Source organism: Labrus bergylta, chromosome 9, assembly GCF_963930695.1.
Source record: "Labrus bergylta chromosome 9, fLabBer1.1, whole genome shotgun sequence".
In the NCBI taxonomy this organism is placed as follows: domain Eukaryota; kingdom Metazoa; phylum Chordata; class Actinopteri; order Labriformes; family Labridae; genus Labrus; species Labrus bergylta.
In genome coordinates this window covers 19,332,361-19,350,930 of record NC_089203.1, presented here as the reverse complement: position 1 = coordinate 19,350,930, position 18,570 = coordinate 19,332,361, and the positions used below count along the sequence as shown (strand labels likewise).

At 39.3% G+C, this 18,570-nt stretch overlaps 1 protein-coding gene across 5 annotated transcripts; it reads left to right on the top strand.

The window, feature by feature from the left end:
* Positions 1 to 530: 530 nt before the first annotated feature.
* Positions 531 to 18,486, top strand: ocrl (OCRL inositol polyphosphate-5-phosphatase). 5 transcript variants are annotated; one of them, XM_065958582.1, is made up of 24 exons: positions 531 to 929; positions 1,519 to 1,597; positions 4,273 to 4,364; positions 4,699 to 4,737; positions 5,110 to 5,223; positions 7,493 to 7,660; positions 7,782 to 8,025; positions 8,142 to 8,312; positions 8,447 to 8,548; positions 8,636 to 8,750; positions 8,906 to 9,022; positions 9,369 to 9,550; positions 9,890 to 10,001; positions 10,411 to 10,520; positions 10,769 to 10,904; positions 11,053 to 11,163; positions 11,341 to 11,506; positions 12,183 to 12,418; positions 13,098 to 13,121; positions 14,652 to 14,771; positions 15,084 to 15,168; positions 15,603 to 15,730; positions 15,848 to 15,959; positions 16,477 to 18,486. In XM_065958582.1, exons 1-24 carry the CDS (start codon positions 887 to 889, stop codon positions 16,599 to 16,601), a joined length of 2,931 nt encoding a protein of 976 aa, XP_065814654.1. In that variant the 5' UTR covers positions 531 to 886; the 3' UTR covers positions 16,602 to 18,486. The 5 variants fall into 5 exon arrangements, with proteins under 5 accessions (XP_065814654.1, XP_065814653.1, XP_065814657.1 ...); XM_065958581.1 differs by having other exon boundaries at positions 8,139 to 8,312; XM_065958585.1 differs by lacking the exon at positions 1,519 to 1,597 and having other exon boundaries at positions 531 to 880; positions 8,139 to 8,312.
* The last annotated feature ends 84 nt before the right edge of the window (positions 18,487 to 18,570 follow it).

Here is an 18,570-nt window from a genome sequence, read left to right as displayed (position 1 = left end):
TTAATTTTATTTATTAGCACACATATAAGAATACATCAAAATAGGATTAACAAAAACATAAAAGGTGTGTCAGGAGAGGTCAAGAAGTCAACAGGCTTATACAAGGGACCTCACCGCTTAAGAGACAAACAAATCAACTAAACAAATCGAATTACACAATTTCAATTTGACTTTCAATTTGACTTTAAACTCAGAATTCTGAGAATAAAGTCAGAACTCTATTGTTTTTTTTAAAAAATGTGTGGCCCTAATCCTCTTCCGTAGATAGAGCCTCTGAAGTTTTCGAAATTTAAAACAAACAAAAAAAACAGATAAACATTTTTGGTGCAGCAAAACAATCCCAGTGTTTTGAACACATGACACACACTCTTGATATTGATACGAAAAGGTGATGTCGCCTTCTTACCGCATGGTGCCAGCAGATGATGTTGTTCAGGTATGCGACAGAGGGTGGCGTTGTTTTATTCTCATCTGTGTTGCAATATCAAGAAAAAGAAGAAGAAGAAGAAGAAGAAGCAGAAGGAGCAGGGAGAGAGAGAGGGACAGGAGTGGGAGGGAGTCCACATAGCTGCAAACTCTCTGCTACAACATTAGGAGCTTAAATCTGCCAGCCCGATGCATGTACAGGAAGAGAAGCCGGATACTTCAAGGCGTATGACAGAATGGCGCTATAACCGGGATGTTATAACATCCGGGCTGTGTTTGTAACCCGTATTTAACAACATCAACATCTGGCTAACAGGCTAACTGAACAGCTGTCACCCCGGAAGGCCGCCGCACCGGGTGGTGGATTTAACTTTCTCTCTCTGTCCGCGTCTCTGGACTGAGCCAACACGAAAGTGGCTTTTCAAATGATAAATCACTCGTTTGTTCTTCATCGGTAAGAATGGACTCCTCTTTAGGGATATGCGAAGAGGAGTGCTTGGCAATATCCTTTTTTTTTAAAGAATTAAGTTCCAGGCGTTTTGCTTTAGCTCGTCGGCTAACGTGAGCTAAACGAAATGCTCTCTGTTACCGTGAGAAGAAAGCTGACTTTGTGGTTTTATTTTACGAAGACATACTTGAACCGTGATTGTGTTAAATGAACTAGCTGGTAACAAGTGATGTTTAGGTGTTTTTGTAACCTCAGAGCTCTTAATTTTAGCACACTGACCATCCTAATACTAACCAGTCTGATAAATACTTGGAACAACTTGTGTGACGTCAGCCATGTTTACGTTTCATTTGCTGCCATTAACAGCCACCAAACTGCTTTCTTTGTTCCCCCCTCACTGCCTTATAAATTTGCCACTTGTCACATTAATTTGCCACCTACTTTTTTAATCAGCACTGCTTCTGTAACACTGCTCATCACCTCTTTTAGTCCTTCCACGCTTTCCACACGCTTACCCACTAAAAAGAAGGCAAAATGATCAAGTAAATCAAATCAGATAAACGTGATTAAAATAAGTGCTTGTGATGTTTAAGCACGTATCTCACGCCTCTGTCAACAACTATTCCTTGATTGTTTTGTTCACACTGTGAGAGGTCAGGAGCTGAGGGCTGGCCAGAAGGAGCCAAGACTACTGTCTCTTATTGAGCGCAGTGGTGAGTTTATGTAAGTATTAGAGTACCTGATCACTTTAATGTATACATTTTTTTTTTTTTGATAGATAGAAGGTTAACTTAGTTAACCTGAAAAACTTGCACAACATTTTACGTGATAGTCTGCAGCGTTAAGTTCCTTGCCCTTGTAGTAGAAGCGTAGCTTGTGTTTTTTTCCCCTGAGGAGTCTGTGCAACACCTTTTTTCATAGGTCAATTTATTTGTTTGCTTTTCCGTCTTCTGCTGCCTTTTTATTGGCAGGAAACACGCAGGTGTGCTGCTTTTAAGGCCAAATAAGGATCAAGGATACCTGCTATTTGTAACATAACAATGAGTAAGGTCTTTTTTACCTACTCTTTTGTAATGTTAACAGACAATGAGTAAGGTATTTTACCTGCTTTTTGTAATGTTAACAGACAATGAGTAAGGTATTTTACCTGCTTTTTGTGAAGTGTCTCGAGATAACACTTGTTATGAGTCGACGCTGTACAAATAAAGCTTGATTGATTGATCAAAAATAAAGAATTGCCGCCGTTAAAGGGTCACATTGAGTAAGAAAACAAAGGGTGATTTAGATTGCACAGTTTGATTATTGAGATTAAAGTTCGATCAGCGAATGGTGTTACATAAGCATTGTGTTGTTGGAGGCCGTTTGTGAGGCTTTATCAGAATAATAATATTAAAGCACTATTTAGCATTCTTAGGCCAGGTCAAGGTTTTCCAGTGGCGTAGTACTTGACAGTGTATGATAATGTTGCACGTTATAGTTAGAACAATGTTCGGTGTCAGGTGTCTTGTAGCCTGTCTTGAAGTGAGTTAATTGCTGCATGGATCAATGACTCTTAAGAGGAAAGAAAGTCGGCTACAGGCCTGTGGTGCTGTCATGATTTGGCTCAGTGTTACAGTACATAAGCAGGATTTCAACCCGGGTCTTGGCAGCATCAGCGTTTTTGTGAAAAGGGATGTTGTGAGTGACGGTGGTGGGTGTGTCAAATCCTCCTGAGTTGTTTGTGTTTGTGTAGCAGGTTGTGGCATGCCACTAGTGCGAGGGAGAAAGCTCCTACTAGCAGCAGGCAGCTCACTTCCACTTAAACAGAATTCCTCAACTTAGTCCTGGATGTAATGAGTCTCACATGGGCACACAAGCTCCGTCCTCAGCTGACTGTTAAAACCACTCGCACTAAACTCCAGTCATGAAATAAAGGTGCCGTCAGGGTGTAACTTGATGCTGTACAGATATTTACAATACAAATATATTTAAATTAACCTAGTGGAGTGGCTGGCCATTTTCCAAATCAGTCAGAATGTTTTGGCATATAATCAGGTGCACAAGACAAAAGAGAAATACTTATGTGAAACTCCAAACTGACGAAGCTTGTTTTGTTTGTAGTTGTAACTTAATGTTCATTTTTGAGCCTTTGTATTTATTTATTTTATTTAACAGTTTAAATTTACTGGGTCATTGCACATTCATAACATTTCTGTAAATGTGCCATTTTAGCCATCATGGCTCATTTTCAACTGCAGTCCCCTGGACAGGTGAGGGACAGAACAATAGACACAAAAGCTACTTTCAGACAGAGCAGCAATACTGAACACAGTGCACGTATAGGACGCTTAAAACCGAGGACAGCAATAGTCTACATAAAAGAAATATACCAAAATGTAAGTGTTCGTAATAAGCACCTATCAGTCAGTGTTGGCAAGATTGTGCTTGTGATTAACAGAAAGTCAAGTTTTTCCTGTTTTGCATTATTATTATTATTTATCTTGCTACAATGCCTACCATCGCATTTCGTTGCCACTGATGCACAAACACTGATCTGCAGATGTGATAAAGGTGTAAAAAGAGCTGTTTTAAAGTTAAAGGCAGCATTATTTGACTTGCACTGGCTCAAATTATATTCTTAAAAGGCCGCGTTACCACAACATGTGATTTTAAAACCCTCCATTTTCCGCCACAACATTCATGTCATAAGCAGGGCTGCTGTATTATTGGGTCCTTCTCTTATGTCATCCATTTTCGTGAGAAGGGGACACTCTCATCTGTTTACTGTCATCTAGCTTACTACGGTACATTAAGAAGGCTGATTCATGAGATCATCAGATCCTGCAGGGTTGAATCATTTCCCTCTCTTCAACAGTATTCAGACTAATTGTGCAGCGGAGGGGAAACGTGGGCCGTGCCCAGCGTAACTTTCTGACCCTAGCCGTGTTAGTCATCCATTGTTAGAGAGTGAAATATGACCCCACCTACATGTACGACCACATTACAGATTTCAAGCTTATTAAACAGACTCTTTAAGACCTGCTCTTCTGAGTGTGCTGCACGTTGCTACAGAAAACCTTTCAACAAAACATGACTGAAGCCGACCGAATGTGTCTCTTGAGTAAAGTTTACGTCATTGCTTGCTTCAAACTTTGAGTCTGCGGATCAGACTAAAAGAAACTACTGCATGTTTGCATGTGCATTTCAGATTGTTTTAATCCTAAATTCACATTTTAATCCTTTTAATTATTACAATTGAATTCTAATAATAAATTTGCCTATGTATTGCATCTAATATTTTCACACCCATGTCTGTGAACGAAACACAATTTTAAACGCGTAAGAATGAGCAAAAGGGGGAATCGTGTGTATTTGAAAGCCGATGTGAAGCTGAACTCTGTGCTCATCTCCTCATACAGATTACGTGTTTTGGCCACACCTGATGCCGTAGTGTCTCGTCCTGTGCCTCAGCTTTCCATACCCATCAATGACCATTTCCAAATTGTGCGAGGTACGTCACTTTTTTGTATTCAATATTAAATGCGCAGTTGAAACATTTTGGATATGTAAAGGATAATTCAATATTCAGGATATAAGCTTTTCCACGGACACAAAATTCTTAGATCCATTTGCATGATAGTGTTTCTGTTTCCTCTGAGTTTTGTCTCAGTGTTGTAAAAATTGAAAGTCGAGGGAGCCTTTCCTTTGCATCTGGTAGGCAAATTTAAAAAAAATCAACAGCACACAGAGGCCTGTTTTAATTTATTACACCACTGGTTTACTGCCACAATGGACCTTTGAACCGCATGCGTACTGTTTAACTTCTCATTGCTCCTTCATTTCAGAAGCTGAAGAGGCTCTTCTTATTAACTTCTCAGTTGATGGTAAGTACTGGCCCTTTACTCTCTGCTTTGTATTTGAACAGATCGTGTGAAAAGTATTTGTTCTTCTCGCCCTTTGGAATGAAATGGGTTCATATTGTTGGTACAAAAAGAAGCTAAAACATGCTATCTATTAAAACACAGCCTCTATCCCACCTTACTACATTTTTAGAGCGGGCCTTTGGGTGAATGTCTACCATCCTTTATTTAGCTGCAGACGCTGGTCATGAGTTACCAGGGCTCCCTGAAAGAATGGTGAATTGTCTCACTATTAAATCACTCTGCTTTGTTTTCAAGACAGTCTGCAGCTCTAATGGGTGTCCCAAGCTTTAAAGGTGTCAAACAGGTCTGTGCGTTTTCTGTTCCCCTCTCTAGCTTGTGTTCGGGTACGAATCAAAGGACAAAAATCCCCAGAGCTGCTGCTGGACCTCCAGGATGATGAACGGACGCAGACTTTCCTGGCCCAGGTGAAGAGTGCTCAGCAACAAGGTAAGACGTCACTGTCTGTCAGCAGTCTGAAGCAGATAGATGATTAATTATTTAATCAGTCATCTAACATTTATTTACCAAGGGTGGATTACACCGCTCGCTGATTTCCTGTGTATTCTTGCCACACACACACACACACACACACACACACGGGTGGGTTTTTTAGAAATCGGATCCACCTTCGTAAAAGCAGCCGGAAAGAACCAAAGCTGAAGCCATTATGCTCTAATTTTATTAGTCTTATTTTAGCTGCGTAACTGACACTCTTCAAACGGAAACTGTTGTAACTGTTTGGATCCAGGAAATTAGTTATGAATGGAAGCTACTACAAGAACCGATGTGGAGAATGTAACAATTGTGTTAAGAATTGTGGCTTTTCTTTTAGTTTTAAACATTAAGAAAAATAATGTGATAGGTAAATATTTTTAAATCTATTTTTGTGTAGATATATTCTGTTAACCTCAAAAAACAAGCCTGTTATTGTATCAGGCTGGAATATTAAGATGACTCATCTGCTGTGTTAAAGATGTCAGCATTAAAACAAAGAACGAATGCTTTATGTGTATTTAAGAGCTCTTGTTGTTCTTTCCGTCTATTTTAAGGACACTGCTTACACTACATTTTTACACAATTGGTTTTTAGCTCTGTGGGTTGTGCTGAGAAAATAGAAAGAATTGCACTTCTGCATAACCATCTTTGGTTTAATAAGGCTGTCTTCACTGAAGTTGGAGTAAGATTATGTTCAGAAGATGAATTTACCATACATTGTGTTACTGCAGTCTTGGCAACCTGTTGAATGGGATATCTGTTCCTGAAACTATGGCAACAGTGAAGAAATCAACACAGAGGCGCATAACTTTACATAGGAGACGTTTGAACCTGTAAATTATTTTCTTTGTTTATAACAAAAATGCACACAACTTAGTCAATCATGGCTGTTCACAGGGGCAGATATCTGTTATGCATTCAATGTTATTTGGACAGGTGCAGTTTAGTTAGGACTTGGTGATAAATTGATTTGATTGATTAAATAGAATTTGTGGTTAAAGAAGTTAAATTCTCGATTTTCTCTTTACTTACTCTGCTGCTCTCCTCTGGCTCTTGTAGTTTAAATCCTCCCCCCTTGTTTACTTCCTACAGAGCAGCTGAGTAGCCTCGGGTACAGTATGTGCCACCCAGCCACAAGTATTTTGCTGATCTTGCTCTTCCTCCTCTGTACTTTTTCTGTACCCCTCGAACTGCGTAGTAGTTTTACAGCTTGCACTTTAACACCAAAAGATACATTTAGGTTACTTAATTTATCCTCAAAGGGAAATTCAGTTTGCTTTTTGTTAGATTTATTGTTATTTCTTTTGTCATTTTATTTTAGAATCAAAAAAAAAAAAAAATCGTAAATCGAGGTTGGTATGAAAAATCTGCTATTTTATTTTTATGCCATTTTGCCCAACCCTAAGTTTAGTACATCTTTTTCAAAGGAGCTCAGCCTTAAAATAACATTTGCACTCACTGTTTTGTTCCAAGAAAGACAATGTAATGATAAAGCAGTTGTGGATGTCTTCAAATGGTAAAGAAAGAAATTCGCTTTAAGATGAATGGTTATGACAGAGTACACAAGATGTGTTGTGGTTTTTGACACTTTATATAGACTGGTGTCATACCGTGGTGCTTTAAGAGTCCTGTGATTATCTTTATTTAGGTATTTAGATATTTATTATCTTTATTTCAAGATAAGATCAAGACTTAAGAAAAATGTTTCATACTTTGATATGTGTGTTAATGGTTTTTTTTTTTTTACTTTTGTTTTAGCTTTACTAACAAGCACCCTAAAGGAAAAAACTTGATGTCTTAGCAGCATCATTACAGGACATTGAGTTTGTATTAATAGTTTTTAGGACCTGTTCATTGAGTTTTAACGGGACCAATGTCAACTACTTTGAAGAAAAAAAAAATTCTACAATTTTCACACCCAAATGTAAGAGACTAACCAACGACATACTGAGTCCCCTGTAATCTAGTTTAAAAAGAAACACCTCTTAACTAGTCTCCTGTTCTTCTAATGGGCCCTACTGTGTTCATATTAACATTAAGTGAGGTCACATGAAACAGGGTAGCCTGGAAGAAAGGGGAAATATTGTAAATTTCTATCTTGAGAAAGCTCTTATAATTGCATTCATCTTTCTAAAGTTTTAGATTATCCATGTTAAGATGTTCATTATTGTGTATGAATCCTTTTGTACTTCTATCTGACACTGCTGTTTTTTTTTCCCAGTTGAATCCAAACAAATAAAACCCAAAGTGATGGAGCCTCTTGCACCAGCTGCCCTCAGAGGCCCAGTCCCCATCCCACCACAAAGAGCAAACAAGACTGCTAACTCTGTGGGCTCTGGAGTTAATGCACCCAAATCTACCAGTGCACTGCCTCAGAACCTCAATAATGGTACATCAACATATCATACTAAAGAAACACTATTATATGAAATCTGTCTTTCTGAACAGTTTTATTTTTTTTATGTTTGTTTGAATCCTCTGCTTTTGAACATTCTCTTTTTGAAATCCAGTTCAATCGCTCGCCTCAGACTTTGGCTTTGAGGAGAACTTCAATCATGCTCTCAAAGTGGAGGAAAAGAAGAACCATCAGAATCGCCTAGTGGCCTCCAGGGAGCCTCCTCCTGTTCCCCCTTTACCTCCTCGCAAAGCGTCCTACACTCCAACCAATCCTCTGCCTCCCCCACCAGTCCCTAAAGACAGAGCTGTCTCCCTACAGGCCAAAGACAACTCCTTTATCGCTAGCAGCAAACCAGAGTAAGTCAACTCTGCACGATACTATGTCACACCAGAATTTTATTACTGCAGTTCAGGAATGTTGAATTGTCCGAAATAATCCTGATGTTGAGTCATATGTTCTTTTTTTAAAGTAGTTTTAGGCCTGGTTTTGACAGCGCAGACAGGCCGTCCTCATGGTGCGACAGCCCCACCACCAACACCATGAGACAGGCGATGTTCAGCAGCCAGGCAGGACAAAGAGAATACCTCATCAAACACCGGCTGGGAAAGAAGGAGAATGAGTACGTGGACATCGAGACCTTTAAGTAAGTGAAGCTGTTTTTCATTCTGTGTGTTATTAAACATTCTGTCTTTAATAAAGAAATAAATACATTTATAAAAAAGCTGCTCCTGTATACATTTTCCCCACACATGAATGCTGCTGCTTCTTCTTTTCAAGGATTTTCACAGGAACGTGGAATGTGAACGGTCAGTCTCCTGACAGCAGCCTGGGGCCGTGGCTCTGCTGTGACACAGAACCTCCGGATCTTTATGCTCTGGGGTCAGTGAGATTTTTATTATACAGTGCTATTCTGACCTTGAAGTTAAACTCACTCTGTATTAAGGTGACCTTTTTTTCTGACTCTAGCTTTCAAGAATTGGACCTTAGCACTGAAGCGTTCTTCTACATGGACTCGTCCAAGGAGCAGCTGTGGGTGGAAGCTATTGAGAGGAGCTTGCACCCAAAAGCCAAGTACAAGAGGGTGAGTAATGAAGGAGAGATTGACAGAGCAGCTAAGCCTTGGGAGATGCCCTCTGTGGCTAAATGAAAGCATATACCTAAGACGAATACTACTAGACAATAGGGTCTTTTATCATATCGATGATTTTTCTTTTTTATCTTTGTGTCCACACGCAGCTTCGGATCATACGACTAGTTGGGATGATGCTTGTTGTCTTTGTCAAAAAGACTCTCAAGAACCACATAAAAGAAGTTGCTGCAGAACACGTGGGGACAGGAATCATGGGGAAAATGGTTTGTTCACTCCTAACCTTTGCTCCATATCTGACTATACATATACCAATAAACAACCTTGGAATTAAAGTGTGTTTTCTCTGTGTTCAAGTGCAGTAGCTAAGGAGAGCTAACAGCCTATAACTTCAACTGAAATATGTTTTTGACACGCACAGTTATTATAAGCTCCTTTTGTAATGTTTTTCAGTTTTTCTATACTGCACTGGGCCTCTAGTTGATTTATTTGGCTGAAACATGCTTCGTTATACTCTTCCCTTCATGTTTTTCCTCTAAATTAAATGAAGATCCGTTGAAATGTTAAGCTTGACAGCCTGTTGTCTTACATTTAAATGTTGTGACTTTACAGGGGAACAAAGGAGGTGTGGCAGTGAGGTTTGTTTTCCACAACACCAGCTTCTGCATCGTGAACTCCCATCTAGCAGCACACGTGGAAGACTTTGAGCGCCGCAACCAGGACTACAAAGACATATGTGCCCGCATGACCTTCCACTTACTGGACCACCCCCCACTAAGTATCGTCAAACATGAGTGAGTTCCTCAGTAACTCATTTCCAGAGTGAGAACATTTCTCTGAAGTTGTGTTTAACTCTAAACTCTAACTCACTTCTTGTGTTGTACTCTGTTATTTGATTTTACATGTGAGGGTTTCCAGCTTTCTGTAACACTACTAAATCCATTGTGTACTACAAAGCTTAAGCTCTGTTGTTTAGTCAGACTGAATTTGTTATTCATTCTCAAAAGCAGCTTTACAAACATGAGCTGCAGAAGACAGTTCTCTCTGTGTTGATCACAAAGTCATGTTCACTTCAGAGCTACTTCTTTTATTCTGTTGTTTTAAACTCTCTCTGTTTATTTTTCTGGTTTCAGTGTTGTAGTCTGGCTCGGGGATTTAAACTACCGTCTGTTCATGTACGATGCAGCCGAGGTCAAACAGCACATTGCTAAAAATGAGCTTAAAAAGCTGCAGGAGGTTGATCAGGTAAAAAACTGCTACCGTCATTCATAGTTTATTGATTTAATTGTTTCACATCAATGACCAGCAGTTAAAAGAAAAATGACCACCACTTCTTGTTGTTCATAGTTTAAAAAGTATTTCTTGAGTGACTAGTTGTGTAATTAATCATTTTGACACAAGAGAATTTAGCACTTGGATGGGACTCCCAGGCTCTAATTCCCTCTAAAGAATAAGCTTGTTTGTATTAGCAGACTGCAATTGTGTTTTCCTCGTGAGCTTTTCTGTGACATAACATATGAAATGTTTCCTGGTAATTAAAGATTAGGCATATTGCAACCTTACCATTGTCAGACAGGTTGTTTTCTGTCGGTGGTTTAGGATTCTGTTTTGTCTTTTTCAACAAGTCAGACGTTTCAATCTTTTGTCTTTGCAGCTGAATATTCAAAGGCAGACGAAGAGAGCCTTCACAGACTTCATGGAGGGAGAAATCAACTTTCTTCCCACATATAAATACGACCCCAAAACAGATCGATGGGACTCAAGGTACGACAATATACTTTGTTTTTTATGATCAAAATACACAAACTCACTCCTGGCTCTGCTTTTCTAATCCTATTGGCAACTTGTCTGCAGTTTCTGTTTTTCTGCTAAGGGATTCTGATTAAATTTGTGCTTGTAAGGAAGCTTTTTCCAGCCTAATCGTAACACAAACACAGAGTCAGCAGTACTGTACAGTATGAATGTCCGAGGTCTGACCTCTAACTTTTCCTCTGAAACTGTTTTCCCTGCAGTGGGAAGTGCCGTGTCCCGGCTTGGTGTGACAGAATCCTGTGGAGGGGCAACAATGTCAAGCAGCTCAAATACCGCAGTCACATGGAGCTGCAAACGAGCGACCACAAACCTGTCAGCTCCCTCTTCAGTGTCGGGGTATGAAGCTATGTGGTCTAAAAAGAAAACCTTAACACACTGATTTGTTAGAAAAACGATATGTCCCGCTCTAATTTACGACTTTGAAGTAATCTCTTTTTTTTTTAACTGTTTAATAAAACCATTGGGCCTTATGTGTTTGAAATAGGTTAAAGTGGTAAACGAGGAGCGTCACAAGAAGGTGTTTGAGGAGATCGTCCGTGCTATGGACAGAATGGAGAATGATTTTCTTCCATCTGTATCTCTGAGCAGAAGAGAGGTATACACAAACATACACATGACTCATTATGTTTCCTTCCCTGAATGGTATTATCTCATGCACTACTGTTGAACCAGTTACCTTTTACATAGAGCAGCCTGTTGTATTTTATTATACAATTGTTTTCGAGGTCCTGTTAATCTTTCATTCATGAGCCTTTCTTGTTTCATCCTATAGTTTACATTTGAGAGTGTAAAATTCCGGCAGCTTCAAAGGGAGCGCTTCATGATAACTAATGACGGGCAGGTCCCCTGTCACTTTGGCTTCATCCCCAAACTCAATGACTCGCAGTATTGCAAACCTTGGCTCCGGGCCGAGCCCAGCGATGGATTCTTGGAGCCAAGTAAGTCTGTTTTTTTTTTATATCTTAAACACTCCTTCTTTATTTGACCCCTAGCACACTAGAGTAAGAACTTTGATCCTTCTGCAGTCACTGCCCTCGGCTAACTGTAGCACTGACTAACTAGATCGCTCATGTTCTCCTTTCTGAATTGTGTGCCTTTGTTTCTGTCCTGTGTGTTTCTGATGAATATGTTTTAATTGTTACTGTAGAGACTGTGGAAACATTGTCCCGCTTTCTCCTTTTTATAATTGTCATTGGCTTGTAAACTGTATCCTCATAGGACTATTTGTGAATAAAATAAAAAGGGAGTTTTTACATGTAGTTATATTCTATTATTGTAATTACAAATATTGCAAAGCACTGGGCTATTAGTCCCTTCTTGAATTGTTGCAATATAACCATCAATGGTTCCACTTTCTTTCTATCCGGTTTGCTAATGAGTCGTTTCTGTTCGTGTCTCACTCACTCATGATTTCATTTTCTATGAGCGAGAAAATCAGTTCTCAAAAGCCAAAGATAGCAAACAAGGAAGCATAGATGTATAAATGTGTAAATGGACTGAATTTATAAAGCCCCTGTCTGGTCTTCTATGTTGCATTAGTTTTATAACATCACTCTTAGTTTGTGTGTAATCCTCTAACATTCTTCTTCCTCCTCCTCTTATCTTCCTGAGCAGACGAGACCCTGGAGATCTATCTTGATGTGTATGTCAGCAAAGACTCGGTCACACTGCTGAACTCAGGAGAGGACTCCATAGAGGACATCCTGGTGCTCCATCTGGACCGCGGCAAGGACTACTTCATTACCATCTCTGGAAACTACCTGCCCAGCTGCTTTGGCACATCACTGGAGACTCTGTGTCGCATGAAGAAGCCCATCAGAGAGATCCCCATCACCAAACTCATCGACCTGGTGAGGGAAGGCTAGTCCAGCAGCCATTATAAAAGAGAATGCTGATCTCAGCAATTAAAAATTAACAGGGGCATATTTTGTTTTATTAGTTTACCTTGTGATTTTTAAACTTAAACATTCATCAACACAGATCAGTTAGGCTCACATTTTTTCTCACTCTTAAACAATTCACTATCTGAAACCTGAGCGGGAACCCGTTAGGGCTTGCTCTCCCCCTCTGGGTAAACTCAGTCACTCAGGGAGGCTATATTTGGAGAGCTTAAAATGTCTCAACTTGTGTATTTCTGGCCAAGAGGGGCAGATAAAATGAGGAAGTGGCAAAAACATGGGAAGGGACCTCCCTAAAGAAGAGTCAGTGACTCAGGTTTAGCACCTCCTCTGGTCTTAACATGTTCATCTCTGTCCAATTCTATATTTCTATTTTTGCTTTGGAATAGAGTGCTACGGTCATTTACTGCTCCTTTATTTCTGTGTTAACTATTGCATTCATTTTCCTACTGACTTCGGTGATCTGTGATTCATGCAAGAACAATCCATAATCTATCTACTTTTCTTATTCTATGTTTCTTCATCCTTCTTTCGACTCTCTTCTCTGGTTTTCCCTACATCACCTCTTCTTGCCTTGATCATTCCTTTCCCACTCTTCAACACTGTGGTTATGGGCTGACTTCTTGCTCAGGGAGAGGACAACTACATGGAAAAGGTAAACACTGATACCGATCAGCTATTCAAACAGCGTTGTTATCACCTTAGTAACAAGACCTCTGCGATCTGCTTTATGACCCTTTTGCCCATGCCATAAAATGAAACTGGTTTAAGTATTATTGGAATCAGTCATATCAGGATATGTCAACAGAAGAGCCAATTTATACAACATCCTTTTAATGTGCAACCTCAACATTTAACATTAACAAACCAAAGTATTTATTCACACTTTGATGTCCAACATGTATAGAAAAATACTTGCTCAGTTTCTTTTTGAGAGCTGGGAGGCATTTAGTCTAGCTTCGCATGAAATGTGCAATCATAGGGAACTAATCAGTGTTCTCTCTGAAGCTTATAAGTATGATAACAAAACAAAAGCTGTAAGAAGGTGTTTGGCTTGAAACTGGCCGAGTGATCAAATTAAGAAAGTGTGTGTTAATTGCAGCCCGTTGCTTCGGCTCCAGTTCTTAGCTCAGCTAATCGCCTCATAGCTCTAGTTCCATGCACAGCAGCGTAACCAACTCTCTAATCTAACCCTTTTCAACTGCAATATTGCATCCTGACACTTACCAGCTGTCTACCCAGTCTAGGTTTCAAAAAGCTGACTAGGGTAACGATTTGCAATCTACATAGAACTCTTTACAGACATCCACAGTCGATCAGAGACTAGAACCTTCCAGCTAAGTTATAATCTGTGTGTGAGAACCAGTCACACGTTAAATCTTCCCTGGCCAATTGAGGACTGGGTGCTCCAGTTCAACACACCAAAAACATGATCACACTAAATCTCATTTCACAGTAGGTCACCCTCTCAGCACGGCTCCTTCATTAACATGATTAAAGCTAATGAGAAGAAGTTTAAGGAGCTGCTCGGCTAGGCTCAAACAGTCCTCTGAAGCCAAACGACGAGTCTAATCCTTCGTGTCATAAACTGTTACTGATCAGTGAAACTGAATATCTGCATGAGTGACTAAATATCCACTTAGACTTTCAATCTGGCCCTGTTACTTTACAAAGAAGCACATTATTATTTTGTTTTACATTAAAGCTCTCCTGTTCTTAAATCTTGTCCTTGAAGGATCAACACCAAGCTTTGTGTGTTAAAACATTTTACCACATTCTAAAAGTAGCTCCGCAGGTTCACGTTGTCTACAAATAAAGGCCCACTCCGGCTTTCCCAACATTTATGAGCAGCTTAACTATGTGTGGTTATTTTTGGAGGTTTTCTGAGTTTCACATCCATTTGCGGAGATAAAAGAATGTTCCATCCAGCCCTTAAATGGCTCTCTTTCAAGTCTTCAGACCTCAAGGATAATCCTGACCTCGCTTTTGCTCCTGTCCTCACTAATTGATCCTATGTGTCATATGCACTCACTATAGTAGTCTCTATTAATCATATTAATGGTAATGGTATGTCTGGACTCTGTACCTGCTGTGAATGAACACATTATTATTAGTAGAATTGAAAATTGTTCCAGGAAACAATCTATTGTCTCTGCTCTGATTTAACTGTCTTCTCTCTCATCAGGAAAGGTCAAAGGTGAGCTTCCTGATGGTGGATGGTGCAAGCACGGAGGACGTACCTCTAAAGATCCCCAAGGAAGTGTGGATTCTTGTCAACCACCTTTTCACCAAATCCTGTGATCAGGTGAGAAAACCACAGATGATAAAGTACTCAAAGTTACACCAGAGTGTAACAGCTTGTTGTTGAAAGGTGTGTATAAAGTTATAGAGACAGGCAGGTTCATGGGTCCCCCTGATGGGAAGATACTTTTCTTGCTGGTCTGAAGACAAAATCCATTTTTTATGTTATTTTTCTCAGTTTTTATATTTGTAAGGAATAGTTTATCTTAGTTAAATGTCTCCAATCTCGAATGATTTTTTCTAACCATAATGATACTAATAAGACTGTTGGGATCTGATTGATGCCTTCTGTATTTTTTTTGCTAATGTCTCCTAGGAGGACTTGTTCCAGACTCCAGGCCTACAGGAGGAGCTGCAGAGCATCATTGACTGTCTGGACACCAGCATCCCGGACACTATCGGTATCCTTGCTTATGATGCTCGGCCAAAAAAACAAAACAGCTCTCATCACACCAAGAGCCAGATAAGAGTCACTGAATAACTACAGAAAAACAAAAAAGACACACATTAGGACAGTGAATACATTGACAATGTTATGTTTTCCTAAATCTTCATAATCTTGAATATAGGGCCTTGTTGTCTGCTTGTTTACTCTCTGCCTGTCGCTTTTAATTGTCTCTCTACTTCTATTTGCTGTTGTAAAGCACTTTGTTACTTGTATAGAAAAGTGCTATACAAATAAAGTATTATGATTATTATTGATAGTTATCCAGTGAAGTCTGGTTTCTAAAACCGAATCCAGCTTGTGAACCATTACTGTAATTAGTTAGGAACACTCAACAGGCACACCCTGGACACCATACTTCCATTTTATTTTCCCTAACTGTTCATGCAGTCGGTTGTAACCACTCTGTAGCCGAGGCTCTGCTAATCTTCTTGGAGGCCTTGCCGGAGCCTGTCGTGTGTTATGAACTCTACCAACGGTGCCTAGACTGCTCTCATGACAGCCGCCTCTGCAAACAGGTACAGGGACTAAATGTTAAAGTTACAGAAAGACAGTTTGGCTTTGCATTACCGAAGGATATTCTTTGTAACACAGCGTAATGTGTGCAACTACTCTTTTTCCCTTGTTGACAACAGTTGATCTCCCAGCTGCCCCGGGCTCACCGCAATGTGTTTCGCTACTTAATGGCCTTTCTGAAGGAACTTCTCAAGCACTCGCACAACAACAACCTAACCGCCAGCCTCATAGGTATGACATGTAAACATCCTGTCTATATGCTTACTATGTTTTATAGCTCTTTAAAAAGCCTTTTTAAATACTTTATTACCCTATCAGACAAGATCGCACTATTACCGTGTGTGGATAGATCTTTTTTTATGTGTTGCAACAATTTTTCCTGTTACAGCAACATAAGCTACTCTGCCAATACTTCTATAAAAAGAGGATGTAAAATATCTGACGTTTTTTTCTAGAACTAGAGACTACGTATGCACTGAGAATAAACAGCGTAATGCTCCACAGAAATGACTTCAGTGATTTCATCTAAAGTTACACAAACTGTGAACTGAAATATTTTATGCCAGTCAGGGATATTAACACATTATTCTAACAGTCATGCTAAATATGTTCACAAATCAAAAAAGCTGGATACATTGAAAAAAATGTTTTAGTAACAAGAGGATTTTTTACAAGACATAACACTTTTTCTTGATAGAGGCTATATTATTTGTTTTCTTAACTCTTTTGTCCTGCTCTTGTATTTAAGCGACCCTCTTTGCCAGTCTCCTAATCCGACCGCCTCCCAACCTGGTGGCCAGACAGACGCCACACGACCGGCAGAAAGCCATCGACTTCATCCTGGGTTTCCTCATGGCGGGAGATGAGGAGTAACATGGCGAGGAGTTAACGGTCAGGTTTTAGTTGATTCCTAGCCTGACTTGCTGATGGGAAGAAGAAAAAAAAAACCTGACCTGGACCTGTAGGACACTGTGTTACATGATCCTCTTGGTATTCTCTCATTGGTTGGACACCAGTGCAGCTTCATTTGCACCCTACCTTTCACAAACTCACAAGTGGCATACCTTCAGTTGATTTACAGTTTGTCTGCTAAAAGGATTTAGAAAGCACTTGGGAAAGGTTTGAACTGACGAGTCCGAACCTTCTGATGACCTGAAGGCCTCCAGACCTCCGCTGACCCTCCATACTGTAGGTGTTCATGCCAAAAATACATCCTGAACAGTGAGTGATGTGAACACTATGTTTCCGTAGATAATAAGCAAAAGACTTGATTACACTAAAGAAAAGAACGGTTTTAAGATGTAGACTGAATACTAGTATGCTAGTTCAAGCATTAAATAGTTAAAAATGGGATAATCAAGGAAATCTATATACTAAGAATGTTTAAGCTTAAGATAAAGTATGACAATCCTCTATTGTGCAGCATTGTAACGGAGGGGTCTGATTTTAAGATATCTGTATTCTTTGTTACCATTTCCTTTATATTTTAACTGTTATTTATGTTTTTCAATTTTTCGAAAAATGTTTTACTTCAGTCAGCTTTATTTTCACTTCTGTATCTGTTTTGAAATTTTCACCTGAAATATTGATCACGTTTTTTTTTAAAAATCACCCTGTCATAGAGAAGTCTTCTGTCGTGAACTCTTACTGTGTTTTTGTGTAACTTTTGTGTAACTTCCACCGAGAGCCTTATATCTTGTTTTGCAAGTTTCCTCTTGAGTTACAAAACGTGTCTGTTAACACACTAACTTCCTGCTCCACCAGAGTCGCCCTCTGTGGTATCTTGATGTCTTAAGTGGTGTACAAAGTGATAGTTTCCCTGTTTCATGGATATTTGACTGTCGGTATGGTGGTGAAAATCTGTGATGGTGTCTGCTGTTTGTCATGAAGGTGGTATTGTGATGTCTGTGTTTGTTTACGTGTATTCTTTTTTTTTTTCTTCATGCTCCTTTTTCCATAGTTTTAAGCCTTTGTGCTGCTGTGACACAGCCGCTGTGTTCCTCATTTTAAATGCAGATGAGTAGCACTCTTTTTTTTTTTTTTTTTTTTTTTTTAAGCAATGCAGCATTTTTTGGATGCTGGTTTAGCAAGATTTAATGGCTCATTACTCTGCAGGATGCAGCCCATCTTTGTGCACCTTTTCTCATTAGTGCCACAGAGGATTTGTCTCTGAAGCCACTGTTGCATAAGGTGATTATTTAAATAAGCAACTTCCACATATATATTGAACACTAAAACTCTTCTTCTTTTATTTTTACCCAAGAGGTGTCAGTATTGGCTTTCTGTGTGGATACACATATTCACATGTATCACATATATTCCCTCAGTTTCTCCTGTAATGAAGTGATGTAAAGAACTTTGGAAAATCTGTGTCACAACACTGACAATCATGGCACTTAAAGAAGTTACTGCCGGGGTGAAGTTGCTCTTTTCCTGTAAAGTAGAAATAGTAAGTAGTTATTCAGAGTATGGGGAGCAATTTTACAATAGCCATTTTTTTTGTCTTAGTGTTTGGATGAAACGCTGTCAACATGTCAAACACAACATAATCAATAATCTCTGACTTTATTCTAGTCTTATGCTACTGTACCAGCTGATGTTTTGTACTTGTGTTTTCAGTTTTGTCACCAATCTGTTCATTAAGTTACGGTACATTTAAAGGTGCGCAAAGAAACACTTGCACCTATTTACATCTTTCAGATTTTTTTCTGGTGCTTTTAATTTATTCAACAGAAATAAAACTGTGTATAAAAACCTGCTTTGTTTTACCACTCGATACAAACCTCCCTTGAAAAATGTGCAAGTCAATGTTGTCAGCCTCTTATTTCCAACAATAACAAGA

Bases quoted from the DNA above. Each gene is read 5' to 3' on its own strand.
- ocrl (XM_065958581.1), top strand. From the start codon at position 887: ATGGACTCCTCTTTAGGGATATGCGAAGAGGAGTGCTTGGCAA. The intron at 8,549-8,635 runs GTCAGTGAGATT...TTCTGACTCTAG, and splicing joins CCGGATCTTTATGCTCTGGG to CTTTCAAGAATTGGACCTTA. The intron at 10,002-10,410 runs GTAAAAAACTGC...TTGTCTTTGCAG, and splicing joins AGCTGCAGGAGGTTGATCAG to CTGAATATTCAAAGGCAGAC.